The sequence below is a fragment of the Bufo gargarizans genome, chromosome 3 (genome assembly GCF_014858855.1).
Source record: "Bufo gargarizans isolate SCDJY-AF-19 chromosome 3, ASM1485885v1, whole genome shotgun sequence".
NCBI lineage: Eukaryota > Metazoa > Chordata > Amphibia > Anura > Bufonidae > Bufo > Bufo gargarizans.
The window spans coordinates 468778124-468801806 of NC_058082.1; the positions used below are offsets into that span (position 1 = coordinate 468778124).

General features: G+C 51.0%; 1 protein-coding gene across 4 annotated transcripts in view; it reads left to right on the top strand.

Moving 5' to 3' along the window:
* PRDM15 (PR/SET domain 15) overlaps window positions 1-23683 on the top strand; it is a 59683-nt gene that overhangs the window by 24532 nt on the left and 11468 nt on the right. For 2 of the 4 annotated variants that reach the window (XM_044283701.1, XM_044283704.1), the window contains 7 exons: window positions 155-318; window positions 1056-1135; window positions 1223-1342; window positions 1516-1656; window positions 14839-14922; window positions 16886-17061; window positions 18435-18509. In XM_044283701.1, the coding sequence (XP_044139636.1) occupies window positions 155-318; window positions 1056-1135; window positions 1223-1342; window positions 1516-1656; window positions 14839-14922; window positions 16886-17061; window positions 18435-18509 (840 nt within the window). The remainder of the gene's footprint in view (window positions 1-154; window positions 319-1055; window positions 1136-1222; window positions 1343-1515; window positions 1657-14838; window positions 14923-16885; window positions 17062-18434; window positions 18510-23683) is intronic. The other 2 variants (XM_044283702.1, XM_044283703.1) reach the window with 2 other exon arrangements.

A 23683-nucleotide genomic window follows, 5' to 3' on the forward strand; every position in this document is an offset into this window, starting at 1 on the left:
TATCCTGAGTTACATCCAGTATTATACTCCAGAGCTGCACTCACTATTCTGCTGGTGGAGCAATAGGTCCTTGTGATATTATATTTGTGGGTTGGAGGGGGTACATCTGAGATCAGTTTATCGGCAGAATTCTCATGTCCTGTACGTTTTACAGATCTCTTTTGCTCGGGGTAAGGAATACCTGAAGCACATTATGGATGTCCATGCTGAGAATGGCTATGACTGCAGTATATGTCACAGGCAATTTGCACTCAAGGCAACTTACCATGCACACATGGTGATCCATCGGGAGAATCTACCGGATCCCGATGTGCAGAAGTGAGTGCGTATTACACCCTCTTGCACCCATCTCGTTCTTCGGTTTTGGTTCTGTCTAGTTCTGCTCTTTCCTCCATCTTTGGGGCATTCGGTATCCCATATGAACTGCTGGCAGTATAAGCCTTTCAGGGGTTAAATCAGAAAATGTATGGAGCAGTAGTGCACGTCCGTCCATTCACCTCTATGGCAGTAATGGAGTGCCGTCTATAGAGGTGAATGGAGCTTTGGTCAAGCACGCGCACTGCTGGTGAACACAGAGAGGGGACCCTCCGTCCCTGGGATCACTGCCATCTGTCACCTGTCCTGTATAGGTGACTTTCTGTGGGATAATCACTTTAATATAGATACCAAAAAGAGGTACAAATAAGCGTTTTATTATAATATAATAGCGTATTGCTAGGATAGGCTGTCACTTCGGGACGCCCACTGATTCTAAACGTGCTGGTTTAGCGCTTCACCCCCTTCTGAGTTTTCCTTGGCCAGGGCGCCACTGTGCAGGGGAAAATGGTGAAGGGAATGCAGCAGTAAACCACCTGTAGACCCCCCTACATTTACAGGATCGGTGGGGTACCAGAGGTCAGATCCTTACCCCGATCAGTTATGGCCTTATGCATTTTCTGAGACAAAGTTACTGGAAACGTGAGAGCTGAATTTGTACACCTTTAATTTCCATTTCTTACTTTTTGCTTTGTCCTCTGGTCCAAAGACTCACGACTGCTCTGTATGTTTCTCTGCAGGTACATTCACCCGTGTGAGGTCTGTGGCAGGATCTTCAATAGCATAGGAAACCTGGAAAGACACAAACTCATACATTCAGGTAACTTACAGGAAACCCTGCATCCTATTGTCCCCTGAGGAAGTTCCGGGCATGCAGAGGTCACTCGCAAAACTTTTTCTCTTTCAGGGGTGAAAAGCCATGGCTGTGAGCAGTGCGGGAAATCTTTTGCCAGGAAGGACATGCTGAAAGAACACATGAGAGTCCACGACGACATCCGGGAATACCTGTGCGCTGAGTGTGGGAAAGGTACTGGATGAGATTAGTATACGGGTCACGTATCTGTGCTTGATGTTAAAGATGTGTACGCATGAGAATGCTTCTTGTAAGGCAAAACCGAAAAAATTTGGGTGGTTCTTAAGTCCAAAAGTGGATAAATCGGTGGGATCTCCTGGTTCTAGTTCTCCCCATTCTTTCCGCAGGGATGAAGACGAAGCACGCTCTGCGGCATCACATGAAGCTGCACAAGGGGATTAAAGAGTACGAGTGCATCGAGTGCCACCGCAAGTTTGCACAGAAGGTGAACATGCTGAAGCATTACAAGCGGCACACAGGTGAGAATGGTGTGTACATATACAGTCCTTATATAACAACCTATATATCGTTTTTAGAACAATGTGTGTGTGTATAATGTACCAAATATATTGTGACACAGTGAGAGGTTTGGTCTGGGAAAACAGGTATTTCTCGTGCGTGGCATTGGGGGACACAGCACCATGGGTATATGCCCAGCTGCCACTAGGAGGCTGACACTAGAAACAAAAAAGTGTTGGCTCCACCCAGGTGGGCTATACCCTTCTGCTAGAGCCAGAACAACTCAGTCTAGTTCTAGTGTCCGTAGGAGGCAGACATGACCTGCTAGCAGGTCCTTTTTCTGCTAATTTTTTATTTTATTTTAATTTTTTCCTCTACAGGTAGCAGGGGCGGCTCCATCGTGTTCCACCTTAGTTGCCCCCCTGCGGGCGCGTACTCGGGTACCTTGCAGCCACCCAGTCCCCAACGTGACCTGCTTCTGCAGTGGATTCCGGCAGACCCACGGTTTCCGTGTTGAGTCCGCCGAGGGGGTGGTCATGCTGCGCCTGAACTAATCGGAGGGTGAGTATGAGCTCAGCCCCCCCCCCCCCCATTCCCCCCTAGTATAGCTGGGCCTTCACTCTCCTACTCTCCTTCTCGGGGGGGGTCCCCCTTCTGGAGCTTTTTTAATGGAGTCGGCTCCTTTAAGACGGCCGTTTCGGCCTTCGCCCTCTCCCTACCTCTGGTGACTGTGTCCCCTCCTCTGCCTGTCCTCGGCGCGGACTGTAGTTTTTCTCCTGCGCTGGCGGGCGGGGGTTGCCGGCGGCGGCGCTCTCCTCTCTCGTGGCTGGTTTTGATAAACCGACTGCGCCTTGACATACTGGAGGCCGCGGCTTTTGCTCGGCCTAGGCCGCGGTCACATGGGCGGGCGTCGTCTCCGCCTCCTGGGCTTCCCGGGCTTCCTCTCTTGCCCCTCCCCTTGTGGGCGTTCCTCCGGAGGTCCCTCTTCTTTCCGCCCAATCCAGCGCCAGCGCGGGCTGCTAAGGGGGGCGTTTCTTCTGCCCCGGCTTTCTCTGTGCCTGAGCTGAGCGGTCGCGTGCGTCGCCATATTCTTCTGCGCTCCGGATCCTCCAGCTGTCGGTTTTCTGGGACACAGCACCATTGGTCGTGGTAGGCAGCCTCTGGCTGACTTCTTCTTTTCAGGTTCCACCACCGCCATCATGTCTTCCTCTGGTCAGGCCCCCACTCCCCCCGCCGCCATTTCCACTCATTACGCCTGCTCTGTGTGTAATAGGAAGTTCCCATGCGGCCAGCCTACGTCCCTCTGTGTGCAGTGCCTCACCCCCGGGCCCGCCCAGTCCGCTCCTGCGGCCTCTACCTTGTCGGTTCTCCCGGAATGGGCTGCTACCCTGTCCCAGGCCATAGGTAGCCTTGCTAGCCTCTCCCAATCCCTGGCGCACTCTCTGGACAGTCTCCCTGCCCAGATTGCGGCCGCCTCTGGCAGGGCCTCTACCGCTGGTGATGCGCCTGGCGACAGTTCCCAGCCTCGCTCCGGCTCTCGGTCCCGCAAACGACCACGTACGGTCTCGGCTGGGTCCCACTCCTCCTCAGTTTCCCCGGATCGCTCTCCGGCTAGGTCTGAGTCCGGTGAGATTTCTTCTTCAGCCGCTTCCGCCGCTCCTGGGGACCCCTCCGCTTCAGATTCTGAATCTGAGCGGTGTTCGGCGATGTCGGCAGCCGTGCAGGATCTCATCAGGGCCGTTCGGGACGCACTCCACGTACAGGACGTCCCCTCGTCCTCCTCCCTGGAGGCGGTGTCCTTCCGCCGCTCTAAGCGGTCCACGGTGGTTTTTCCCAATCACGAGGATCTGGACGCTCTCCTTGCCAAGGAGTGGCGTCACCCTGACCGGCGCCTTCATCTCACCAAGGCTTCTGATGTGCCTTATCCTTTCTCTGAGGATTCGGTCAATCTCTGGACGATTCCCCCCCTGGTGGATCCTCAGGTCGCTCGTCTGGCGAAGGCTACTACGCTTCCCCTGGCTGATGCGGCTTCCTTGTCGGATCCCGCTGATAAACGGGTCGACTCCTTGGCCAAGTCCGTTTTCATCGCAGCGGGCGCCGCCATCCGCCCTGCGTTTGCCGCCTCTTGGGTCGCCAAGGCATGCGCTGTTTGGGCAAAGCAGCTTCTCCGTGCCTTACCTGCTGACTCTGACCAGGGGGACTTGGCAGTGCTTGCCTCCCAGATCTATCAGGCCTCCAAGTTTCTTTGTGACGCCTCTATGGAATCGGCTCGCCGCTCTGGGCGTGCGGCCGCCAACTCTGTGGCTATCCGCCGCACCATCTGGCTTCGTTCCTGGGCGGCGGACGCCGCCTCTAAGAAGGCTCTTATCTCTCTTCCCTTTCTCGTGGAAAGCTTTTTGGGAAACGCTTAGAGGAGCTCATCTCCGAGGCCACTGGAGGTAAGAGTTCTCTTCTTCCTCAGAGTCAGCCTCGCCGCCGTCGTTTCCCCGGGTCGTCCTCCCGGACGCAGTCCTTTCGGTCCTTTCGGGCCCCTCCTGCCCGATCCGACAAGAAGCCTTCCAGGCCTTCCTTCAAGTCCAGGCCCTCTTGGCACGCCAAACCCAAGCCCGCTCGTCCCCAGTCCACTAAGCCTCCTTCAGCATGACGCGATCCCCGTCATGGTGGGAGGGCGCCTGCTCGTCTTTCGGGATGTTTGGCGGGCAAACGTAGAAGACGCCTGGGTCCTCGAGGTGGTCTCTTCTGGGTACAGAATCGAATTCACCGACCTTCCGCCCAGTCGTTTCTTCTTGACGTCCCCCCCCATGTCTCCCGCCCGGGCAGACAGGTTTTTTCAGGCCATTCATTCCCTGCGCGCTCTGGGGGTCATCGTTCCGGTTCCAGAGTCAGAACGTTTTCGGGGCTTCTACTCGAACCTATTCACCGTCCCCAAAAAGGACGGCTCACTCCGTCCTATCCTGGATCTGAAGGCGCTCAATCTCTTTGTCCGGGTCCGTCATTTCCGCATGGAGTCCCTCCGGTCCGTGATCGCCTCTCTGGAGTTGGGCGAGTTCCTGTCGTCTATCGACATTCAGGATGCCTATCTCCACGTTCCCATCGCCCACTCCCATCAAAGGTTCCTTCGCTTCGCGGTGGGTTCGCTTCATTTCCAATTTGTAGCCCTTCCCTTCGGTCTGGCCTCCGCACCAAGGGTTTTCACCAAGGTGTTAGCTCCCCTCGTGGCTCTTCTTCGTGCCAGGGGGGTCGCCTTGGTGCCTTACCTGGACGACCTTCTGATTCGGGCCCCGTCTCCCGAGGACAATCTGTCCAGCCTGAGCATCACCCTCTCGGCTCTTGCTCAGTTCGGGTGGCTTGTCAACCACTCCAAGTCCTCCCTTGTCCCACGCCAGAGGATGCTCTTTCTGGGCATGCTTTTCGATACTCGCCTCGGGCGGGTGTTCCTTCCCCCAGAGAAGGTGTCTTCTCTTCAGGCGGGGGTGCATCTTCTCCGCAGGCCGTCCTCTCTGACCATCAGGACGTGTATGCGCGTCCTGGGGAGGATGGTGGCCTCATTCGAAGCCATTCCTTATTCCCAATTCCACTCTCGGGACCTTCAGATGTTCATCTTGTCCAGGTGGGACAAGTCCCCGGAGGGTCTCGAGCGCCTTGTTCGTCTCCCTCCTCAGATTCGCCTGGATCTCTCCTGGTGGTTGCTTCCTCGGACGGTGTCCCTGGGCCGGTCCTTCCTCCCCCCCAGTTGGCGCGTGATCACGACCGATGCCAGCCTCGCGGGATGGGGAGCGGTGTTCGAGTCCCTCACGGTTCAGGGTCTGTGGTCTGTTCAGGAATCCTCCCTGCAGATCAACGTTCTCGAACTCAGGGCAATTTTCTTAGCACTGTCGCACTGGACTTCTCGTCTGCGCGGCCTCCCGATCCGGATTCAAACGGACAACTCCACCGCCGTGGCTTATCTGAATCATCAGGGGGGCACCAGGAGCGTGATGGCCCTGCGAGAGGCCTCTCAGATCCTGCGATGGGCGGAGGACCACGTCCCCGTTCTCTCCGCCGTCCACATTCCCGGGGTCGACAATTGGGCGGCAGATTTTCTCAGTCGTCAGCTCGTCGACCCGGGCGAATGGTCTCTCCACCCGGAGGTGTTTCATCAACTGTGTCTCCGGTGGGGAGTTCCGGACGTGGATCTCTTCGCGTCTCGCCTGAGTCACAGACTTCCGCGCTATGTTGCGCGGTCCAGGGATCCGCAAGCTCTTGCGGTCGATGCCCTGGTTCTGCCTTGGTCTCAGTTCGACCTTCTGTATCTCTTTCCGCCCATCCCTCTTCTGCCTCGAGTGCTCAAGCGTCTCAAGGCGGCCCGGGTGCCGGCGATTCTGGTGGCTCCAGATTGGCCCCGCAGGGCGTGGTACGCAGATCTCGTGTTCCTGCTCGCCGACGTTCCATGGCGTCTTCCCCTGCGTCGCGATCTCCTTTCGCAGGGCCCTCTGTTCCACCCGAATTTACCGCAGCTTCGTTTGACGGCGTGGCTGTTGAGACCGCGATCCTGAAGGCCCGTGGTCTCTCGGACTCTGTCGTTCAGACGATGCTTCGCGCTCGGAAGCCCCAGTCGGCCCGTATTTACTATCGGACCTGGAGGGCGTATTTTGCTTGGTGCGAGTCCGCACGTTCTCGTCCCCTCCTTTTTTCGGTCCCTAATATTCTGGCCTTTCTTCAGGCTGGTTTTGATAAAGGGCTTCGCCTGGCTTCTCTCAGGGGGCAGATTTCTGCCCTTTCGGTCCTTTTTCAACGTTCTGTGGCCGCGCGGGCTCAGGTTAAGACTTTTCTGCAGGGTGTCGCTCGCCGAGCCCCTCCTTTTCGCCCTCCGGTGGAGCCGTGGGACCTGAATCTTGTCCTCGATGCTCTTCAGTCCTCTCCTTTTGAGCCCTTGGCAGACATCTCTCTGCCGTTTGTGTCATTTAAGGTTGCCTTCCTTGTGGCGATCACCTCTATCCGTCGGGTTTCCGAACTGGCGGCGCTCTCCTGCCGGTCGCCTTTTCTGGTGTTCCATCAGGACAAGGTCGTTTTGCGTCCCGTTCCTTCCTTTCTCCCTAAGGTTGTCACCCCGTTTCACATCAATGAGGAGATTATCCTTCCTTCCTTCTGCCCTAATCCTTCTCACCCTCGGGAGAAGTCTCTCCATTGCCTGGATGTTGTTCGGGCCCTCCGCTGGTACCTTCGCCTCACGGAACCCTTCCGTCGTTCGGATTCTCTTTTCCTGGTTCCGGCGGGTCCTCGTAAAGGTCTGCCTGCCTCCAAGGCCACCATCTCTCGCTGGGTTCGGTCGGCTGTCAAGGAGGCCTACGCCGCGAAGGGTCGCGCTCCCCCTTCCAGGTTGACCGCTCATTCGACTAGGGCAGTCGGAGCTTCCTGGGCGGTGCGTCATCAGGCTTCGGCTGCCCAGCTTTGCCGGGCCGCCACCTGGGCGTCAGTTCACACTTTTTCTAAATTCTACCACATTCATTCCCTGGCTTCTGCTGATGCCAGCCTGGGGCGTAAGGTTCTGCAGGCAGCGGTGCTTTAGGTTGCCGTCTGGCGATCTTCTTCCCTCCCTCAGGGACTGCTTTGGGACGTCCCATGGTGCTGTGTCCCCCAATGCCACGCACGAGAAAAATGGATTTTTTGTACTCACCGTAAAATCCTTTTCTCGTAGTAGGCATTGGGGGACACAGATCCCTCCCTTTCCTTGGAGCATTTGTTCTTGTTCGTGGTTCCGGCGTTTGCTTGTGGTTGTCGGGTTCCCCAGTTCAAGACTTGTTGGCACTCCGTTTCTTTTTGGTTCAGGTGTGGCGTTCCTACTGCTTTGGGTACTGACTGAGTTGTTCTGGCTCTAGCAGAAGGGTATAGCCCACCTGGGTGGAGCCAACACTTTTTTGTTTCTAGTGTCAGCCTCCTAGTGGCAGCTGGGCATATACCCATGGTGCTGTGTCCCCCAATGCCTACTACGAGAAAAGGATTTTACGGTGAGTACAAAAAATCCATTTTTTCCTCCCAGCATGTGCTGCTGGGCTGATTTACAGCCAGCTGAGGTCAAATACCGGACCAGATTTTAAGTGCCGATCCGGGTTTTGGCAGCACATGGCTGTCCTTAAATAGGCAGCTGGGCTAAGAAGCCAGGTCTCTCTGTTGGGCTCTGGGAGCCTTGTGTCTGGATAAAGGCTTGCTACCTGTTTGGCATGAAAACAAGTTGTTGCTGCTATGGTCAAGGACTCTTTTTTTGAGGCAGAATTGCCACATGGTGTGGATTACCACCAACACCACAAGGTGACTTTTTGTTTGATTATGACTGCTTGTTTTGTCACTTGCCTAAAGTGTGAATAAAACACTGAACGGTTTGATCCAAAGAACTTGTTGTTGCCCCTATACTGCGTCCGCTAATCCTGTCTACCAGAGCGAAACCCCACAATTGGTGGAGGATGCGGGCACAAGCAGTGAGGCTGGCGTGAACGCCAATATTTTTGGTTTCTGCATTTCTTCAGACACTGTTGTATGTCGTACATTAAACCAGCTGTATTACAACCAGTGCCCCACGACCAAATGGTGGCTGATGTGAAGGCCCTCATGGAGGCTAATCTGCAGCAACGAGAGACAAACCTGCAGCAACGTGAGGCTAATAAGCAGCAGCAGGAGACCAACCAGTTGCTGCTACAACACGTGATGGCTTTGCCGACAGCAGGAGCAATCCCGAGCGTCCACGATGCCCGGAAAGCAGTCCGTGCTGCGATTCCTAAGATGACCCCCGCAGACGACATCGAAACCTACCTGACTATATACGAGAAAGTGGCCATCAGGGAAAAGCTACCCGTGACCAGTGGGCTGAGGTCGTCGCTCCTTTCCTGGCATCTGATTCCCAGCGGGTGTATTTCGACTTGCCGGACAATCAAGTGGCGAGGCGAAGTCAAGGGTGAGATTCTGGCAAGACTTGGGGTGAATGTGCTGGTCCGGGCCCAGCGGGTACATCAGTGGGGGTTTAAGCCGGCTGAGCCTGTGAGACCCCAGTATTATAACTTACTTCACCTCTTGCAAAAATGGCTATAGCCTGACGTGCTGAGTCCCACTGCTATGCTGGATTGTATGTTAGCTGATATGTTCTGGAGGGCTTTGCCATACCCTCTGCAGCACTGGATATGTCAGGTGTCTCCTGGCAATGCCCTTGAGATGGTGGACCTGGTGGAACGCTAAGACGCTGCCAGGAATCTTAAGGAGGGTTCTGTCGGGAGGGGGGTGGGGTCAGCAAACCATGGAAATCTCCACCCCAGGCCCGAAGATTTGAGCCGATAAAACCCGCCCGGGATGTACCCACGGCGGACCTGGCTCCGATAGTCTGCTGGCGGTGTCAGGAGCCTGGCCATGTAAGGCCTGACTGTCCCCATCGGGTTGAGCCTATGGACACTAACTATGGCTACCGTCAGTCGCTATATGCCAGGAGGCTGTGTGCAACAGGTACCCCAGAGTCTCTAGATCACTTGTGCCAGGTGGAAGTGGGAGACATGGACTCAGGGAGTCTGGTGACCCTAGTAAGGGCTACCCTGGTGCGGTCCCCTGAGTATACTGCCCGGAAAGTCGGGGTGATGTGCATCCACGGAGACTTAAAAGACTACCCCACTGCTCTGGTGTCTCTAACCACGGTGGCCAGTAGATGGCCCCATGAGGTGTCTGTCGCCAGAAATCTTCATTATGAACTCATAATAGGGAGAGACTTCCCGGCACTATAGCCTGCTATGAGAGTGACTGATACCCATGACACAGGGATAACCCTAGCAGAGTGGCCCGGCTCAGGGGGCAGACCAGAACCCTCGGAACCCGAGACCGAAGGGCCAGTGGTAGGGGTGACCGTCACTTCGGTGGAAGAGGGGGAGACAACCCCGCTAAGTGTGATGGTGGCAGACATGAAGGACTTGCCTTCGGGTCCTGAATTGGCAGACCTCAATGTTTCCGGGGATAATTTTGGTACCGCCCAACGTCGGGACCCAACCCTATCCCACGCCTGGGAAAATGTGTTAATAGTAGATGGTGAACCACAACAATCTGGGGCAGTGTCAGTGTTTCCCCGTTTTGTGCTTCATCAGGATATGTTGTATGAGGTAAAACAACTACGGGGTGAGCCTATTAAACAGTTGGTGGTCCCCAAGGCTTATAGCAGGCTTGTGTTAGATCTAGCCCACCAACATGCTCTCGGGCTCACCTGGGGCTGCAGAAAAATCAGGATCGGATTTTACAGCGGTTTTACTGGTCCAGCATATTCAAAGAAGTGGAAGAGTTTTGTAAGTCTTGCCCGACCTGCCAGATAACTAGCCCCCAGCCACATTTCTGTTGCCCCCTAGTACCTCTCCCGATTTATCGAAGTACCGTTTGACCGAATAGCTATGGACCTCATAGGCCCAGTACCAAAGTCCACCAGAGGGTATCAACACATCTTAGTCATTCTAGACTACGCCACTCTGTACCCGGAGGCGGTGCCACTGCGTTATACCTTGGCCAAACTCATAGCTAAGGAGTTAAAGGGGTTCTGCAGTTTATTTTTAACTGATGATCTATCCTCTGGATAGATCATCAGCTTCTGATCGGCGGGGGTCCGACACCCAGGACCCCCTCCAATCAGCTGTTTGAGAAGGCAGCGGCGCTCCAGCAGCGCTGCGGCCTTCTCACTGTTTACCGCTGGCCCAGTGACGTGACGACTTGTATCAACTGGCCTGGGTGGGGCTAAGCTCTGTTCACTTGAATGGAGCTTAGCTCCGCCCCCAGGCCAGTTGATACTAGTCGTGACGTCACTGGCCCTGAGGTAAACAGTGAGAAGGCCGCGGCGCTGCTGGAGCGCCGCTGCCTTCTCAAACAGCTGATCGGCGGGGGTCCTGGGGGGACAGAGGATAGATCATCATTTAAAACAAACTGTAGAACCCCCTTTAATGGAGATGTTTTCCCGAGTAGGACTACCTAAAGAGGTTCTGACTGACCAGGTAATCCCTTTTATGTCCAACGTGATGAAGGAACTCTGTAAGTTGCTGCACATAAAACAGCTACGGATGTCCGTTTACCATCCGCAAACAGACGGTCTGGTAGAACGGTTTAACCTAACATTAAAAAATATGTTGAAAAGGGTGGTGGCTAAAGATGGGAAGGACTGGGACTAGGGGTGGGCGGTATAGGCGATATGCGATATAAATTTGGGCCACATCGCCATATCGCCGAACCGCGATATGATCGCGCTCTGCGCGCACCATTTTCTCCTGAGCCGGCCGGCACAGTGAAGGAAGGAGGGAGTCTCTCCCCACTGTGCGCGGCTGCCGCTGAACACCAATGAGGACAGAGTAGGAGGAGGAGGGGAGGGACTGTGGCCACTGCACCACCAATGAATGTGCCGGCCATATCCCACAGGGTCCCCCTCATCATTGGTGGCAGTGGGCAGCTCCGATCGGTTACCATGGCAGCCAGGAGTCACGCTACTGAAGCCCTGGCTGCCATGGTATGTTAGTGAGCAGCATTATACTCACGTGCACCGTGGCCGCCGGGCGCTCCTTCTGTCTGTGCGGCGCATTGCTAATGCTTATATCGCCTATACCGCCCACCCCTAGTCCCAGTCCTTCCCATCTTTAGCCACCACCCTTTTCAACATATTTTTTAATGTTAGGTTAAACCGTTCTACCAACCGTTCTACCAGACCGGCATACCATGGCAGCCAGGGCTTCAGTAGCGTGACTCCTGGCTGCCATGGTAACCGATTGGAGCCCCAGCATTACACTGCTGGGACTCCGATCGGAACTGCCCACTGCCACCAATGATATTGCGTTACCAGAGGGGGCAGATCAGAGGCTGGGGGGGGGGGCAGAGCAGAGGCTGGGGGGGCACATGAGGCTGGGGGGGCACATGAGAGACTGCGGGGCACATGAGAGGCTGGCGCCATGGTCAGCTCCCTGCTGTTGTGTGTACTATGCACAGGGCAGCAGGGACAGTGTAAAGTCCTATTCACTCTAATAGAGCTCTATTAGGGTGAATATGACAAGGGTTCTAGCCCTTAAGGAGGCTAATAGTTATTAAATAAAAAGTAAAAAAAAAAAAAAAGTTTAAACACCCCCAATATAGAAAACAATATATCGCACATGCTTAAAATTATATCGCAATATAGATTTTAGGCCATATCGCCCACCCCTAACTGGGACCTTCTTCTGCCCCATCTCATGTTCGCAGTGTGAGAGGTGCCCCAGGCCTCTACTGGGTTCTGGCCCTTCGAACTGTTATATGGCAGACACCGATGTGGCCAAAGAGGCGTGGGAACAACAACCCACTCCACATCAAAGTGTCATTGAGTACGTTACCCAGATGCAAGATCGGCAGGCTCGGGTCCTGATCTTTAACCCGGGTGATCGGGTTTTGGTTCTGGTGCCGACCGTGGACAGTAAGTTCCTGGCTAGGTGGCAGGGGACCTACGAGGTACTCGAGAAAATTGGAGATGTAAACTACAAGGTACACCAGCCAGGGCATCGAAAGCCGGAGCAGGTTTAATATGTGAATTTACTCAAACCATGGAAAGATAGGGAAACCTGTACGGAAGACAGCCCGCGGCTGGGTTTTCTAGGAGAAGAGGTACAGGCCCCTCTGTCTGATGCAAGAGAGGCGGCTGCCAGTAAAAATTGCTGACAGCCTCTCCTCTAAACAGGCTCAGGAGGTTCGTTAGTCGGAACACGCATGTGTTCTCGGACCTCCCTGGACACACTTCCATAATCCAGCATGACATTGTCACTGAGCCTCGGACAAAAGTCTGATTAAAACCATACTGGGTACCCGTGGCTCGGCGACAAGCCATATCGGAGGAGGTGCAGCTAATGTTGCAGATAGACGTCATTGAGGAGTCAAAAAGTGAGTGGGCCAGTCCTATAGTACGGATACCCAAGCCGGTTGGGACGTTGTGGTTTTATAACGACTTTCGAAAACTTAACAAGGTTTCCAAATTCGATGCGTATCCCATGCCCTGGGTGGATGAGCTCATCGAGAGGTTAGGACAAGCCCGGTATTTTTGTGTTTTGGACCTCACAAAAGGGTACTAGCAGGTGCCCTTAACAGAGGGAGCCAAAGAGTAAACTGCCTTCATCACGCCTGAGGGGCTGTATCGATATAAGGTCTTACCCTTTTGGTCTGCATGGCCCCCCCGACACTTTTTTAGCGACTAATGGACATCGTGCTTCGTCCACATCGTTGGTACGCTTCGGCTTACCTGGACGATATTGTCATCCACAGTACTGACTGGGAAAGTCACCTACCCAAAGTGCAGGCTGTAGTGGACTCCCTTCGGAAAGCGGGACTAACCGTTAACCCCAAAAAATGTGCGATAGGGTTAGAAGAGACTAAGTACCTGGGGTATGTCATTGGGCGTGGAGTCATCAAACCCCAAGTGAACAAAATAGAGGCGATAAGGAATTGGCCCCCACCTGTCACCACTAGACAAATAAAGTCATTCCTGGGAATGGTGGGCTATTACATGAGGTTTGTTCCCCACTTTGCTACTCTAGCCTGCGCCCTTGACAGGACTCTTGAAGGTACACAAGTTAATGACGGTTCGCTGGGAGATCGGGGGGAAGAGGCTTTCTCCACTTTGAAGTTGGCCCTGTTCGGGTCCCCGGTTTTGGTGATGCCCCGACTTTATAGTACAGACCGATGCCTCCGAAGTAGGCCTCGGTGCTGTACTGTCTCAGGAAGTCAACGGGGAGGAGCATCCAGTTTTCTTCCTCAGTCGTAAGCTCACCCCAGCCGAGACCCAGTATAGTATAGTGGAGAGAGAGAGTGCCTGGCTATCAAGTGGGCACTAGAATCTCTTCGCTATTATTTATTGGGGAGAAAATCTGGTGACCGATCACTCCCCTCACAAGTGGATGAGCCAGGCCAAAGAGAGGAATGCTCGGGTCACTCGATGGTTCTTGTCCTTGCAAAACTTTAAGTTTACAGTAGAACACAGGGCAGGCCGGTTACAGGGAAAAGCGGATGCCCTGTCCCGGGTAGACTGTCTGGCATGTGTTCACCCCCTCAGAGTTGAACAAAGGGGGGGTTGGGGGGGGTGGTATGTGACATAGCAAGGGGTTTTGTTTGGGAAGGCAGGTATTTTCCTCCCAGCATGTGCTGCTGGGCTGATTTATAGCCAGGTGAGGTCAAATACCGGACCGGATTTTAAATGCTGATCTGGGTTTTGGCAGCAGCTGGCTGTCCTTAAATAGGCAGTTGTGCTCACTAGTGAGGTCTCTGTGTTTGGATCTGGGAGCCTTGTGTCTGAATGAAATCTTGCTACCTGTTTGGCGTGAAAACGGGTTGGCTCTGCTATCAGCAAGGACTCCTTGAGGCAGAATTGCTGCATGGTGTGAATTACCACCAACACCGCAAGGTGACTTTATGCTTGATTATAATTGCTTGTTTTGTCACTTGCTTAAAGTGTGAATAAAACACTGAACTGATTGATCCAAATAACTTGTTGCCTCTATACTGCGTCCGCTAATCCTGTCTACCAGAGCGAAACCCCACTATATATATTATAAACCGTGTGTGTGTGTGTGTGTGTATATAATATATTAGGGTCATTTATTAAGACTGGCGTTTTAGACACCAGTCTTAATAAGTCATTTAGCTGGCGCCTCTACATAACTTCGGCGTATCAACTGTCGGTCTGAATGTAAGCCGGCTCCCTTTTTTAAGAACCTGGTTTGAGTGGGGGAAAAGTCAGATTGCAGCGCAAAAGTTATTTGCGCTGCAATCCGCTCCAGAAATACACCTGATATGTTTGTGTTTCTGATAGTAAATCACCCCCATAGTCCTTACAGAATAGCATATGCATATATATTCCCCATACTGTCCATTTAGCAGAAGTAGACTAGGACTGGCTGCAATCCTGAGGACAGGCCATCAGTTTGTGACGTGGGTGCTCCGTCTCTGGTACTCCTCATGTAGAATGACAGTTCCCTTCCAAGACCACTGTGGTCCCCTATCATTTTTCATGTGGCCATATCTGTTTCTACATTCAAGTAACTGTCAGCTGAGCTGCAGTACCAGGTGCTGACACAGGAGGGCATCTCTGTGTCTAACACTTGTGCTGATTGGCCTCTCCTGAGTAGATGTGTATATATCCTGTATATACTACGGCTCCTGTGTGTGTGTGTGTGTGTGTGTGTGTGTGTGTGTTAACCTCTTACCTCTTGTATTTTCTGCAGGTATGAAGGACTTCATGTGCGAGCTGTGCGGGAAAACGTTCAGTGAGAAGAACACAATGGAGACCCATAAACTGGTGCATACTGGTGAGTCTGTGGTTGGCACATGTTCCATGGTGTCTTATTGCTCGGGGTAAGGGCCATTTAGCGCCATCACTGCTGGATTGAAACTGCTGACATCTGTGCATAATCTGTTGCCCCCCAAAGTTAAAGGTTCAGGTTTGAATTCTGTTGTAGTATGACGTGGTTGAAGTCTATCACTATATATTTATATACTGAGGTAGCAGAGCAGAGTTTGTCGCATCTTGTTGTGTCAGAGTAAGGGTACTTTCACACTAGCGTTTTTCTTTTCCGGCACCGAGTTCTGTCACAGGGGCTCTATACCGGAAAAGAACTGATCAGTTTTATCCCCGTTCAGGATGCATCAGGATGTCTTCAGTTCAGTCTTTTTGACTTTTCAGGACAGAGATAATACCGCAGCATGCTACGGTTTTATCTCCGTCCAAAATTCCAGAACACTTGCCAGAATGCCGGATCCGGCATTAATTTACATTAAAATATATATCATCCGGCATTCAAAATACTGCAATGCCGGATCTGTCCTTCCGGTCTGCACATGCACAGACCTTTAAAAATGTGAAAAAAAATAGAAACTGATCCGTTTGTCTTGCAATGCATTTGTGAGACTGATCCCCATCCAGATCAGTCTACAAATGCTGTCCGTTTGCATGCAGATTGCCTGATCCGACAGGCAGTTCCGGCGACAGAACTGCTTGCCGGATCACTCTGCCGCAAGTGTGAAAGTAGCCTAATTCAGCTCTGCTACAACGGCACACAGCTGCGAGATGTATTTTGAGTCAAGGGAGAAGCCATAAAGTCCTTATATCACTGGACGAAACAGCATAGGACTCGTATCGTAGCTAGGCTTTCCTTCACTGGGGGACACAAATCTCTGGCGCTGTTCACATTGTCGTTTAAAACATTTTTAATTTTTTTTGCTCCATCACGGGAGCAGAGGATAAAAATAAAAAATTCAAACCATGACAGACAGCAGCAGTGCTTGATGTACCCCATTGACTTATCATGGGTTCTTCAGGTTTCTGTGATGGTGAATTTCTAAGGCCTCTTTCACACTTGCGTTGGTTGTCCGGATCCGGCGTGTACTCCATTTGCCATAGTAGTAGCTATTAAAGTCCTGGTTGCCATAGTAGTAGCGGGGAGCGGGGGAGCGGTATACTTACAGTCCGTGCGGCTCCCGGGGCGCTCCAGAATGACGTCAGAGCGCCCCATGCGCATGGATGACGTGCCATGCGATCACGTCATCCATGCGCGTGGGGCGCCCTGACGTCACTCTGGAGCGCCCCGGGAGCCGCACGGACGGTAAGTATACTGCTCCCCCGCTCCCCACTACACTTTACCATGGCTGCCAGGACTTTAGCGTCCCGGCAGCCATGGTAACCATTCAGAAAAAGCTAAACGTCGGATCCGGCAATGCGCCGAAACGACGTTTAGCTTAAGGCCAGATCCGGATCAATGCCTTTCAATGGGCATTAATTCCGGATCCGGCCTTGCGGCAAGTGTTCAGGATTTTTGGCCGGAGCAAAAAGCGCAGCATGCTGCGGTATTTTCTCCGGCTAAAAAAACTTTTCGGTCCTGAACTGAAGACATCCTGAACGGATTTCACTCCATTCAGAATGCATTAGGATAAAACTGATCAGGATTCTTCCGGCATAGAGCCCCGACGACGGAACTCAATGCCGGAACAGAACAACGCAAGTGTGAAAGAGCCCTAATTGAGGCTTCAGACGGAGCCCCTTCCCACAGATGTGCAGAGGGGAAGGTGTCAGCCTCTCTATATCCACTGAGGTCCTCCGCATCAATATGACGGTGGATAAAGCAGGTTCCTCTACTCAAACTGATGCAAGAATGTCTGTCTCCTCCCCATTTTAAATGCGGGTCATGCTTTCTAGTATATGGTAAGTTTGTGTGCTGTGATCAGGACCATAGAAGTGCATATAACATGCTTGGCTCTGCTGTGTCTCTGGTGTAGTGGGGAAGAAGTGGACCTGCATGGTGTGTGATAAGAAGTACGTCACGGAGTACATGCTCCAGAAGCACATCCAGCTCACACACGACAAGGTGGAGGCTCAAAGCTGCAATCTCTGTGGAACCAAGGTCTCCACCCGGGCGTCCATGAGTCGCCACCTGAGGCGCAAGCACCCCGAGGTAAGACCCCCCTCCCCCCCCCCACCAACTACTCCTGACTGTGCCCTGGTCATTAACCCTCGACAATGCGTGCTGTAATTGTCCACAGGGGACGCCATTGTCATTGTGTAATATACGGCCATGGTCCTGACGCGATAAAGCTCTGATCTGTTATTTAACCCCCTTGTATGCTGTAATCAAAGCTGATTGCAGCATGTAGGGGGGAAGCATAGCAGGGCCATACATTGTATAAGTAGGCTGTGAGGCAAAAAAAGGATCATTCTCTAGGTTCTTAAAGGGGTTGGACCGTGAGGATAGGGGATGAGTGTCTGATCACTGGGGGTCTGACTGCTGACATCCCCTTGGATCACAAGACCAAGGGTCTCGACAGCAGCTGAGCATGTCCACGGCCTCTCTATTCATCTATGTAGTATTGACATAGATGGTGGAGTGTTGTACTTGGCGATCTCCGTCAGTCCCACACAGATGAATGAAGCAGCAGTGCACATGCTCGACCGCTGCTCCATTCCTATGAGGAGACACGACCCCCACTCATGACCGGTGGGGGCGCCAGCAGTCAGACCCCATTGACCAGACGCTTAATCCTGCATTATCAAAAAAGTGTTTGTTAGTTGAAAGTGAACTGTCCCCATCAGGTCTCCTTGACCATATGGTTTACACTATAATTATGTGAAATTCTGCATTAAAATGACCGTCCAGCTTCTAATTCCGTAATATGTCTATCGCAGTCTGAGCTCCAAATCCCCCTGTAGTCATAGAGTTAAAGGGGTTATCCAAGGCTATAAACTGCCCCCCCCCCCCCATATGCCCGGGCCCCTCACATTGAAGATACTTACCTGGTTCCCCGCTCCCCGCACCACCGCTGCTGCTTCTCCCCGTGAACGGATGAAAACATCTAGTGTTGGGGGCAGGGAGACGAGCCGCTCCTAGCATCACCCGCGATGCTATGGAGGTTCGTCCCCGCCTGCCATTGGCTGCTCCCTTCCGACACCGGATGTTTTTATCCGTGCACGGGTAGAAGCAACAGTGGCGGTGCTGGAGCCAGGTAAGTACCGGTATATTCATTGTGAGGGGCCCAGCATATGGGGGGGGGGGCAGTTTATAGCCTTGAAATAACCCCTTTAAATGATACAATTCTGTCTCCTGCAGCCACCACTAGGGAGCGCTTAAGAGCGTACCGCATACTATGTATACACTGCACTTTGGTATAAGACCAAATGCAGCATGTTCCCTCTAGTGGTGGCTGCAGTGGTCGTATTAATTGTGATCAGAAGGGGGGGCCCAGCTCACAGACCATCACCTGCTCTCTCTGATGCACCTGATACTGGAACTTCCATGTAAAGATTTAATGAGATGAACCTAATCCACATCAGGTCCTTTCTTTGCGGATAGAAGATTTGAACGATCTAGAAGAGCAGGCCTCCATTGACGAAACCTCAGTCGTTCAGGTAACCAGTACAAAGCTCTGCGCCCGCCTGGGGCGAATACATCCCTTCTACTCTCTTCCTAAGTGGTGGTGGTGGTGGTCTACTAACCAGTGATTGTGACGCCTCTGAGCGGGATTCCAGCTGTTATCTTCCAATTTGAGACCCCCTTTAAATTGAAACGTCTGCAATAGGACATCGGTGTGTGATCGGTGGGGATTTTACTTCTGGGACCCCACTGATCTTCTCTTGCTTTCGCACGGCTATATTTTTCCTGGCAGAGCATGTGACTGCCCCCAGTATCTAAATGGACGCCCAATATAGTGTTGGGTGTTAACACCTTTTCTTATCTTCTACCCCCTTTCCATGACTCTTACACTAGTCACCCACCTCCTTACTGGAGAAGGAAGTACTGCACAAAGGGGATAGGGCCAGCGCATATTCTTTATGGGGGGTCCTATAGCAGATGTGCGGTGGTCTTCCTGTATGAACACCTGGTACTGCAGTTCAGCCCGATTCACTTGAATGGGGCTAACATGCATGCACTGTTCACTACTAGGCCTGCTGATTGATGGGGCTCCCAGGAGTCGGAACTTCTCTGACCTCACATTGACAAACTGTCCTGAGGATAGGTTATCAGTGTGTATTCCTAGAAAACGTCGGCTCCAGCTCACTTGGTCCCTTTATCTGTCATTTCAGAAAATAACTTAAAGTGGAACTTGACCCCATTGACAATAAGCAGATCACATTGTTTCCCTCTGTTGTGACCCCCAACAATCAGCTGTCATCTGTGGGGAGACCTTGGCAGAAAGTGTTCCGTTCCCATGCAGCGCCCCCGCAGGGGAAACTGAGCATTACCAGTGTCCACATCAGTGGGTTTTCTGTGTAATACAGGATGGGTCCTCCAGAGCGAGAGACGCTCTTCATAATTGCTCTACACTCTGGCCAAGAGATAAGTATCCTTGCCTGGAGTCTACTGAGACCCTAAAAAAAAAAAAGGTACAAAATAAAAAATGAAATACTTACTCATTTTCCCAGCACTTCCGGTGGTCTTTGTTTATGGAGCTGCAGCAATGACTGCAAGAAAATTTAGACTAGCACATCAATATGCATAGTCACAGGTGCAGATCCATCAAGCAAACATGGCTGATAAAAATAAAAATGGCTGCACAACATTTCACATACAAACAATAGAGCTGAGAAATGGGGATCATTGTAAATTAAGCAGAGTACAAATGTAGCTGGTTCCTACACTGACAAAAAAAAAAATCACTGAAAAACCTCCTGCACGGTATGATATATAAATGTGCGGATGTCCCTGGCCACATTACTGAAGAAAATCACAGAAATAAGGCAAATAATGCACTTAATAAAGTAGATGCAAGCATTATATATGGACAATGGTTCCAACACTGCCCTGAAATTTGTAGGCTTAGGTAAGTCCAAGAGAGGCGGTATATTAGTGTTAGGGACCCGTCTGCGGAAGCCACCTTGACGCCTGGTAGATGGGCCCGACACACGTTTGATCAAAAATGTGCGCAAAGAGCTTCTATTTTTTTCATTTATAGTAGGTATAATGCCACTTTAATTTAGAATGATCCCCATTTCTCAGCTCTATTGTTTGTATGTGAAATGTTGTGCAGCCATTTATTTATCAACTGCTGCAGCAATGACGTCACAGGCTACTCCACGTGACTCCCGCAGCCAGTCCCTGTCCTCAGCAGTCTTGGGGAGTAGTCGGTTAAGGGTCCATTCACACGTCCTGTTTTTTTTCATCCTGAAAAACGGTCCGTTTTTTGCGGATCCGTTGTTCCTGAAAATGTTTCCGTATGTCATCCGTTTTTGCGGATCTGCAAAAAACGGGAGCATGTATACATTTCAATAATCAAATAAAGTTGTTTGGATTTCTTTGAAAAAAAAATTGAAAAAAAAAAAAAAAAAAAAAAAAATTTGTTATGTGTTTCCAGGAACGGAATACGCAAAAAACGGATGACATACGGAATGACATCCGAATGTCATCCGTTTTTTGCGGATCCATTGACTTTGTATTGTACCAGGATCCGATTTTTCAGGACAAGAATAGGACATGTTTTATATTTAAACGGACATGCGGAACGGAACAACGGAAACGGACAGCACACATTGTGCTGTCCGATTTTTTCCAGGACCCATTGAAAATAAATGGGTCCAGATCTGGTCCTGATCTGTTCCTGAAAAAACGGAACAGATCAGGAAAGAAAAAACGGACGTGTGAATGGACCCTAAGTCATCACTGCAGTACTAGAATCAAAGACCGCCGGGAGCCTTGGATCAGCAGAGGATGAGCAGGTACAGTGGATGTAAAAAGTCTACACACTCCTGTTAAAATGCCAGGTTTCTGTGCTGTAATAAAATGAGAAAAAGATAAATCATTTCAGAACTTTTTCCACCTTTAATATGATCTATAAACTGTACCACTCAATTGAAAAAAAAGTTGAAATCTTTTATGTGGAGGGAAGAAAACAAAAAAAAACTAAAACAATGTGGTTGCATAAGTGTGCACACCCTCTTATAACTGGGGACGTAGCTGTGTTCAGAATTAAGCAATCACATTGACAATCATGTTACATAGGAGTCAGCAGACACCGGCCATCATATAAAGGGCCTCTGATTAACCCCAAATAAAGTGCAGCTGCTCTAGTTGGTCTTTCCTGAAATGTTCTTAGTCACATCCCACAGCAAAAGCCATGGTCCACAGAGAGCTTCCAAAGCATCAGAGGGATCTCATTGTTAGAAGGTATCAGTCAGGAGAAGGGGACAAAAGAATTTCCAAGGCATTAGATATACCATGGAACACAGTGAAGACGGTCATCATCAAGTGCAGAAAATATGGCACAACAGTGACATTACCAAGAACTGGACGTCCCTCCAAAATTGATGAAAAGACGAGAAGAAAACTGGTCTGGGAGGCGCCCAAGAGGTCTACAGCAACATTAAAGGAGGTGCAGGAATATCTGGCAAGTCCTGGCTGTGTGGTACATGTGACAGCAATCTCCCGTATTCTTCATATGTCTGGGCTATGCGGTGGAAAGCCTTTTCTTACCAAGAAAAACATCCAAGCCAGGCTACATTTTGCAAAAACACATCTGAAGTCTCCCAAAAGCATGTGGGAAAAGGTGTTATGGTCTGATGAAACCAAGGTTGAACTTTTTGGCCATAATTCCAAAAGATATGTTTGGAGCAAAAACAACACTGCACATCACAAAAAGAACCCTATCCCCACAGTGAAGCATGGTGGTGGCAGCGTCGTGCCAAGGGGCTGTTCTTCTTCAGCTGGAACTGGGGCTTTAGTTAAAAAGGACCTTTCACCTGTAAAAACAATGTGAACCAAGTATGCTGATATGGAGAGCGGCACCCGGGGATCTCACTGCACTTACTATTATCCCCGGGCGCCGCTCCGTTCTCCCGTTATGCCCTCCGGGACACATTCTAAATCGCGCAGGGCAAAGGCATTTTTTGGAGATCCGGTGACGTACCAGGGCTCTCCATAGGGCCGACAGGAACCCCAGTGATGTCACCGACACTGATGGGCGGGATTTAGTGCTGCCCTAGCCAGTAAAACAGCTAGGGCAGCGCTAAAGCCCGCCCATCAGAGCTGGTGATGTCACCGAACACACTGCTGGACGGAAGTTTCCGCCCGGCAGTGTGTTATTGTAAATAAAAGATCAATTGCCCTGCGCGATGTAACGCAGGGCAAGGGAGCTCATCGGAGCATGAGATGCTCCGATGCTAGCCTCAGGGGGGCTGCCGGGGTGAAAATAAGGGTATGTCCAGGCTCAGCTCTGAACCCGGACAACCCCTTTAAGCTAGAGGGAATTATGAACCGTTCCAAATACCAGTCAATATTGGCACAAAACCTTCAGGCTTCTGCTAGAAAGCTGAACATGAAGAGGAACTTCATCTTTTAGCATGACAATGACCCAAAGCATACATCCAAATCAACAAAGGAATGGCTTCACCAGAAGAAGATTAAAGTTTTGGAATGGCCCAGCCAGAGCCCAGACCTGAATCCGATTGAAAATCTGTGGGGTGATCTGAAGATGCCCTCGCAATCTGACAGATTTGGAGTGTTTTTGCCAAGAAGAGTGGGCAAATCTTGCCAAGTCAAAATGTGCCATGCTGATAGACTCCTACCCAAAAAGACGGAGTGCTGGAATAAAATCAAAAGGTGCTTCAACAAAGTATTAGTTTAACCCCTTAGGGACACATGACGTACCGGTACGGCATGTTTCCCGAGTCCTTAAGGACACATGACGTACCGGTACGTCATGTGGTGTTCCGATCACCGCTGCCCGGCGGACGGTGATCGGAACAAAGTACCTGCTCAAATCCTTGAGCAGGCACCTCGGCTAAATGCGCGGGGGGTCCCAAAAACTGAAAAAATTATGGCTCTCAGACTATGGAAACACTAAAACATGATTTATTTTTTTGCTTCAAAAATGAAATCATTGTGTAAAACGTACATAAAAAAAAAATAATGGATACATATTGGGTATCGCCGCATCCGTGATAACCTGGTCTATAACAATATCACATGATCTAACCTGTCAGATAAATGTTGTAAATAAAAAAAAAAAAAAACTGTGCCAAAACAGGTATTTCTTGTTATCTTGCCTCACAAAAAGTGTAATATAGAGCAACCAAAAATCATATGTACCCTAAACTAGTACCAACAATACTGCCACCCTATCCCATAGTTTCTAAAATGGGTTCACTTTTTGGGAGTTTCTACTCTAGGGGTGCATCAGGGGGGCTTCAAATGGGACATGGTGTCAAAATAAACAGTCCAGCAAAATCTGCCGTCCAAAAACCCTATGGCATTCCTTTCCTTCTGCGCCCTGCCGTGTGCCTGTACAGCTGTTTACGACCACATATGGGGTGTTTCTGTAAACTACAGAATCAGGGCCATAAATATTGAGTTTGGTTTGGCTGTTAACCCTTGCTTTGTAACCAGAAAAAAATTCTGCCAAAAATGGTATCTCTATTTTCCATTAATTCTTGTGGAACACCTAAAGGGTTAACAAAGTTTGTAAAATCAGTTTTGAATACCTTGAGGGGTGTAGTTTATAGAATGGGGTCATTTTTGGGTGGTTTCTATTATGTAAGCCTCGCAAAGTAACTTCAGACCTGAACTTACTGACCTGAATTTTTTTCATATT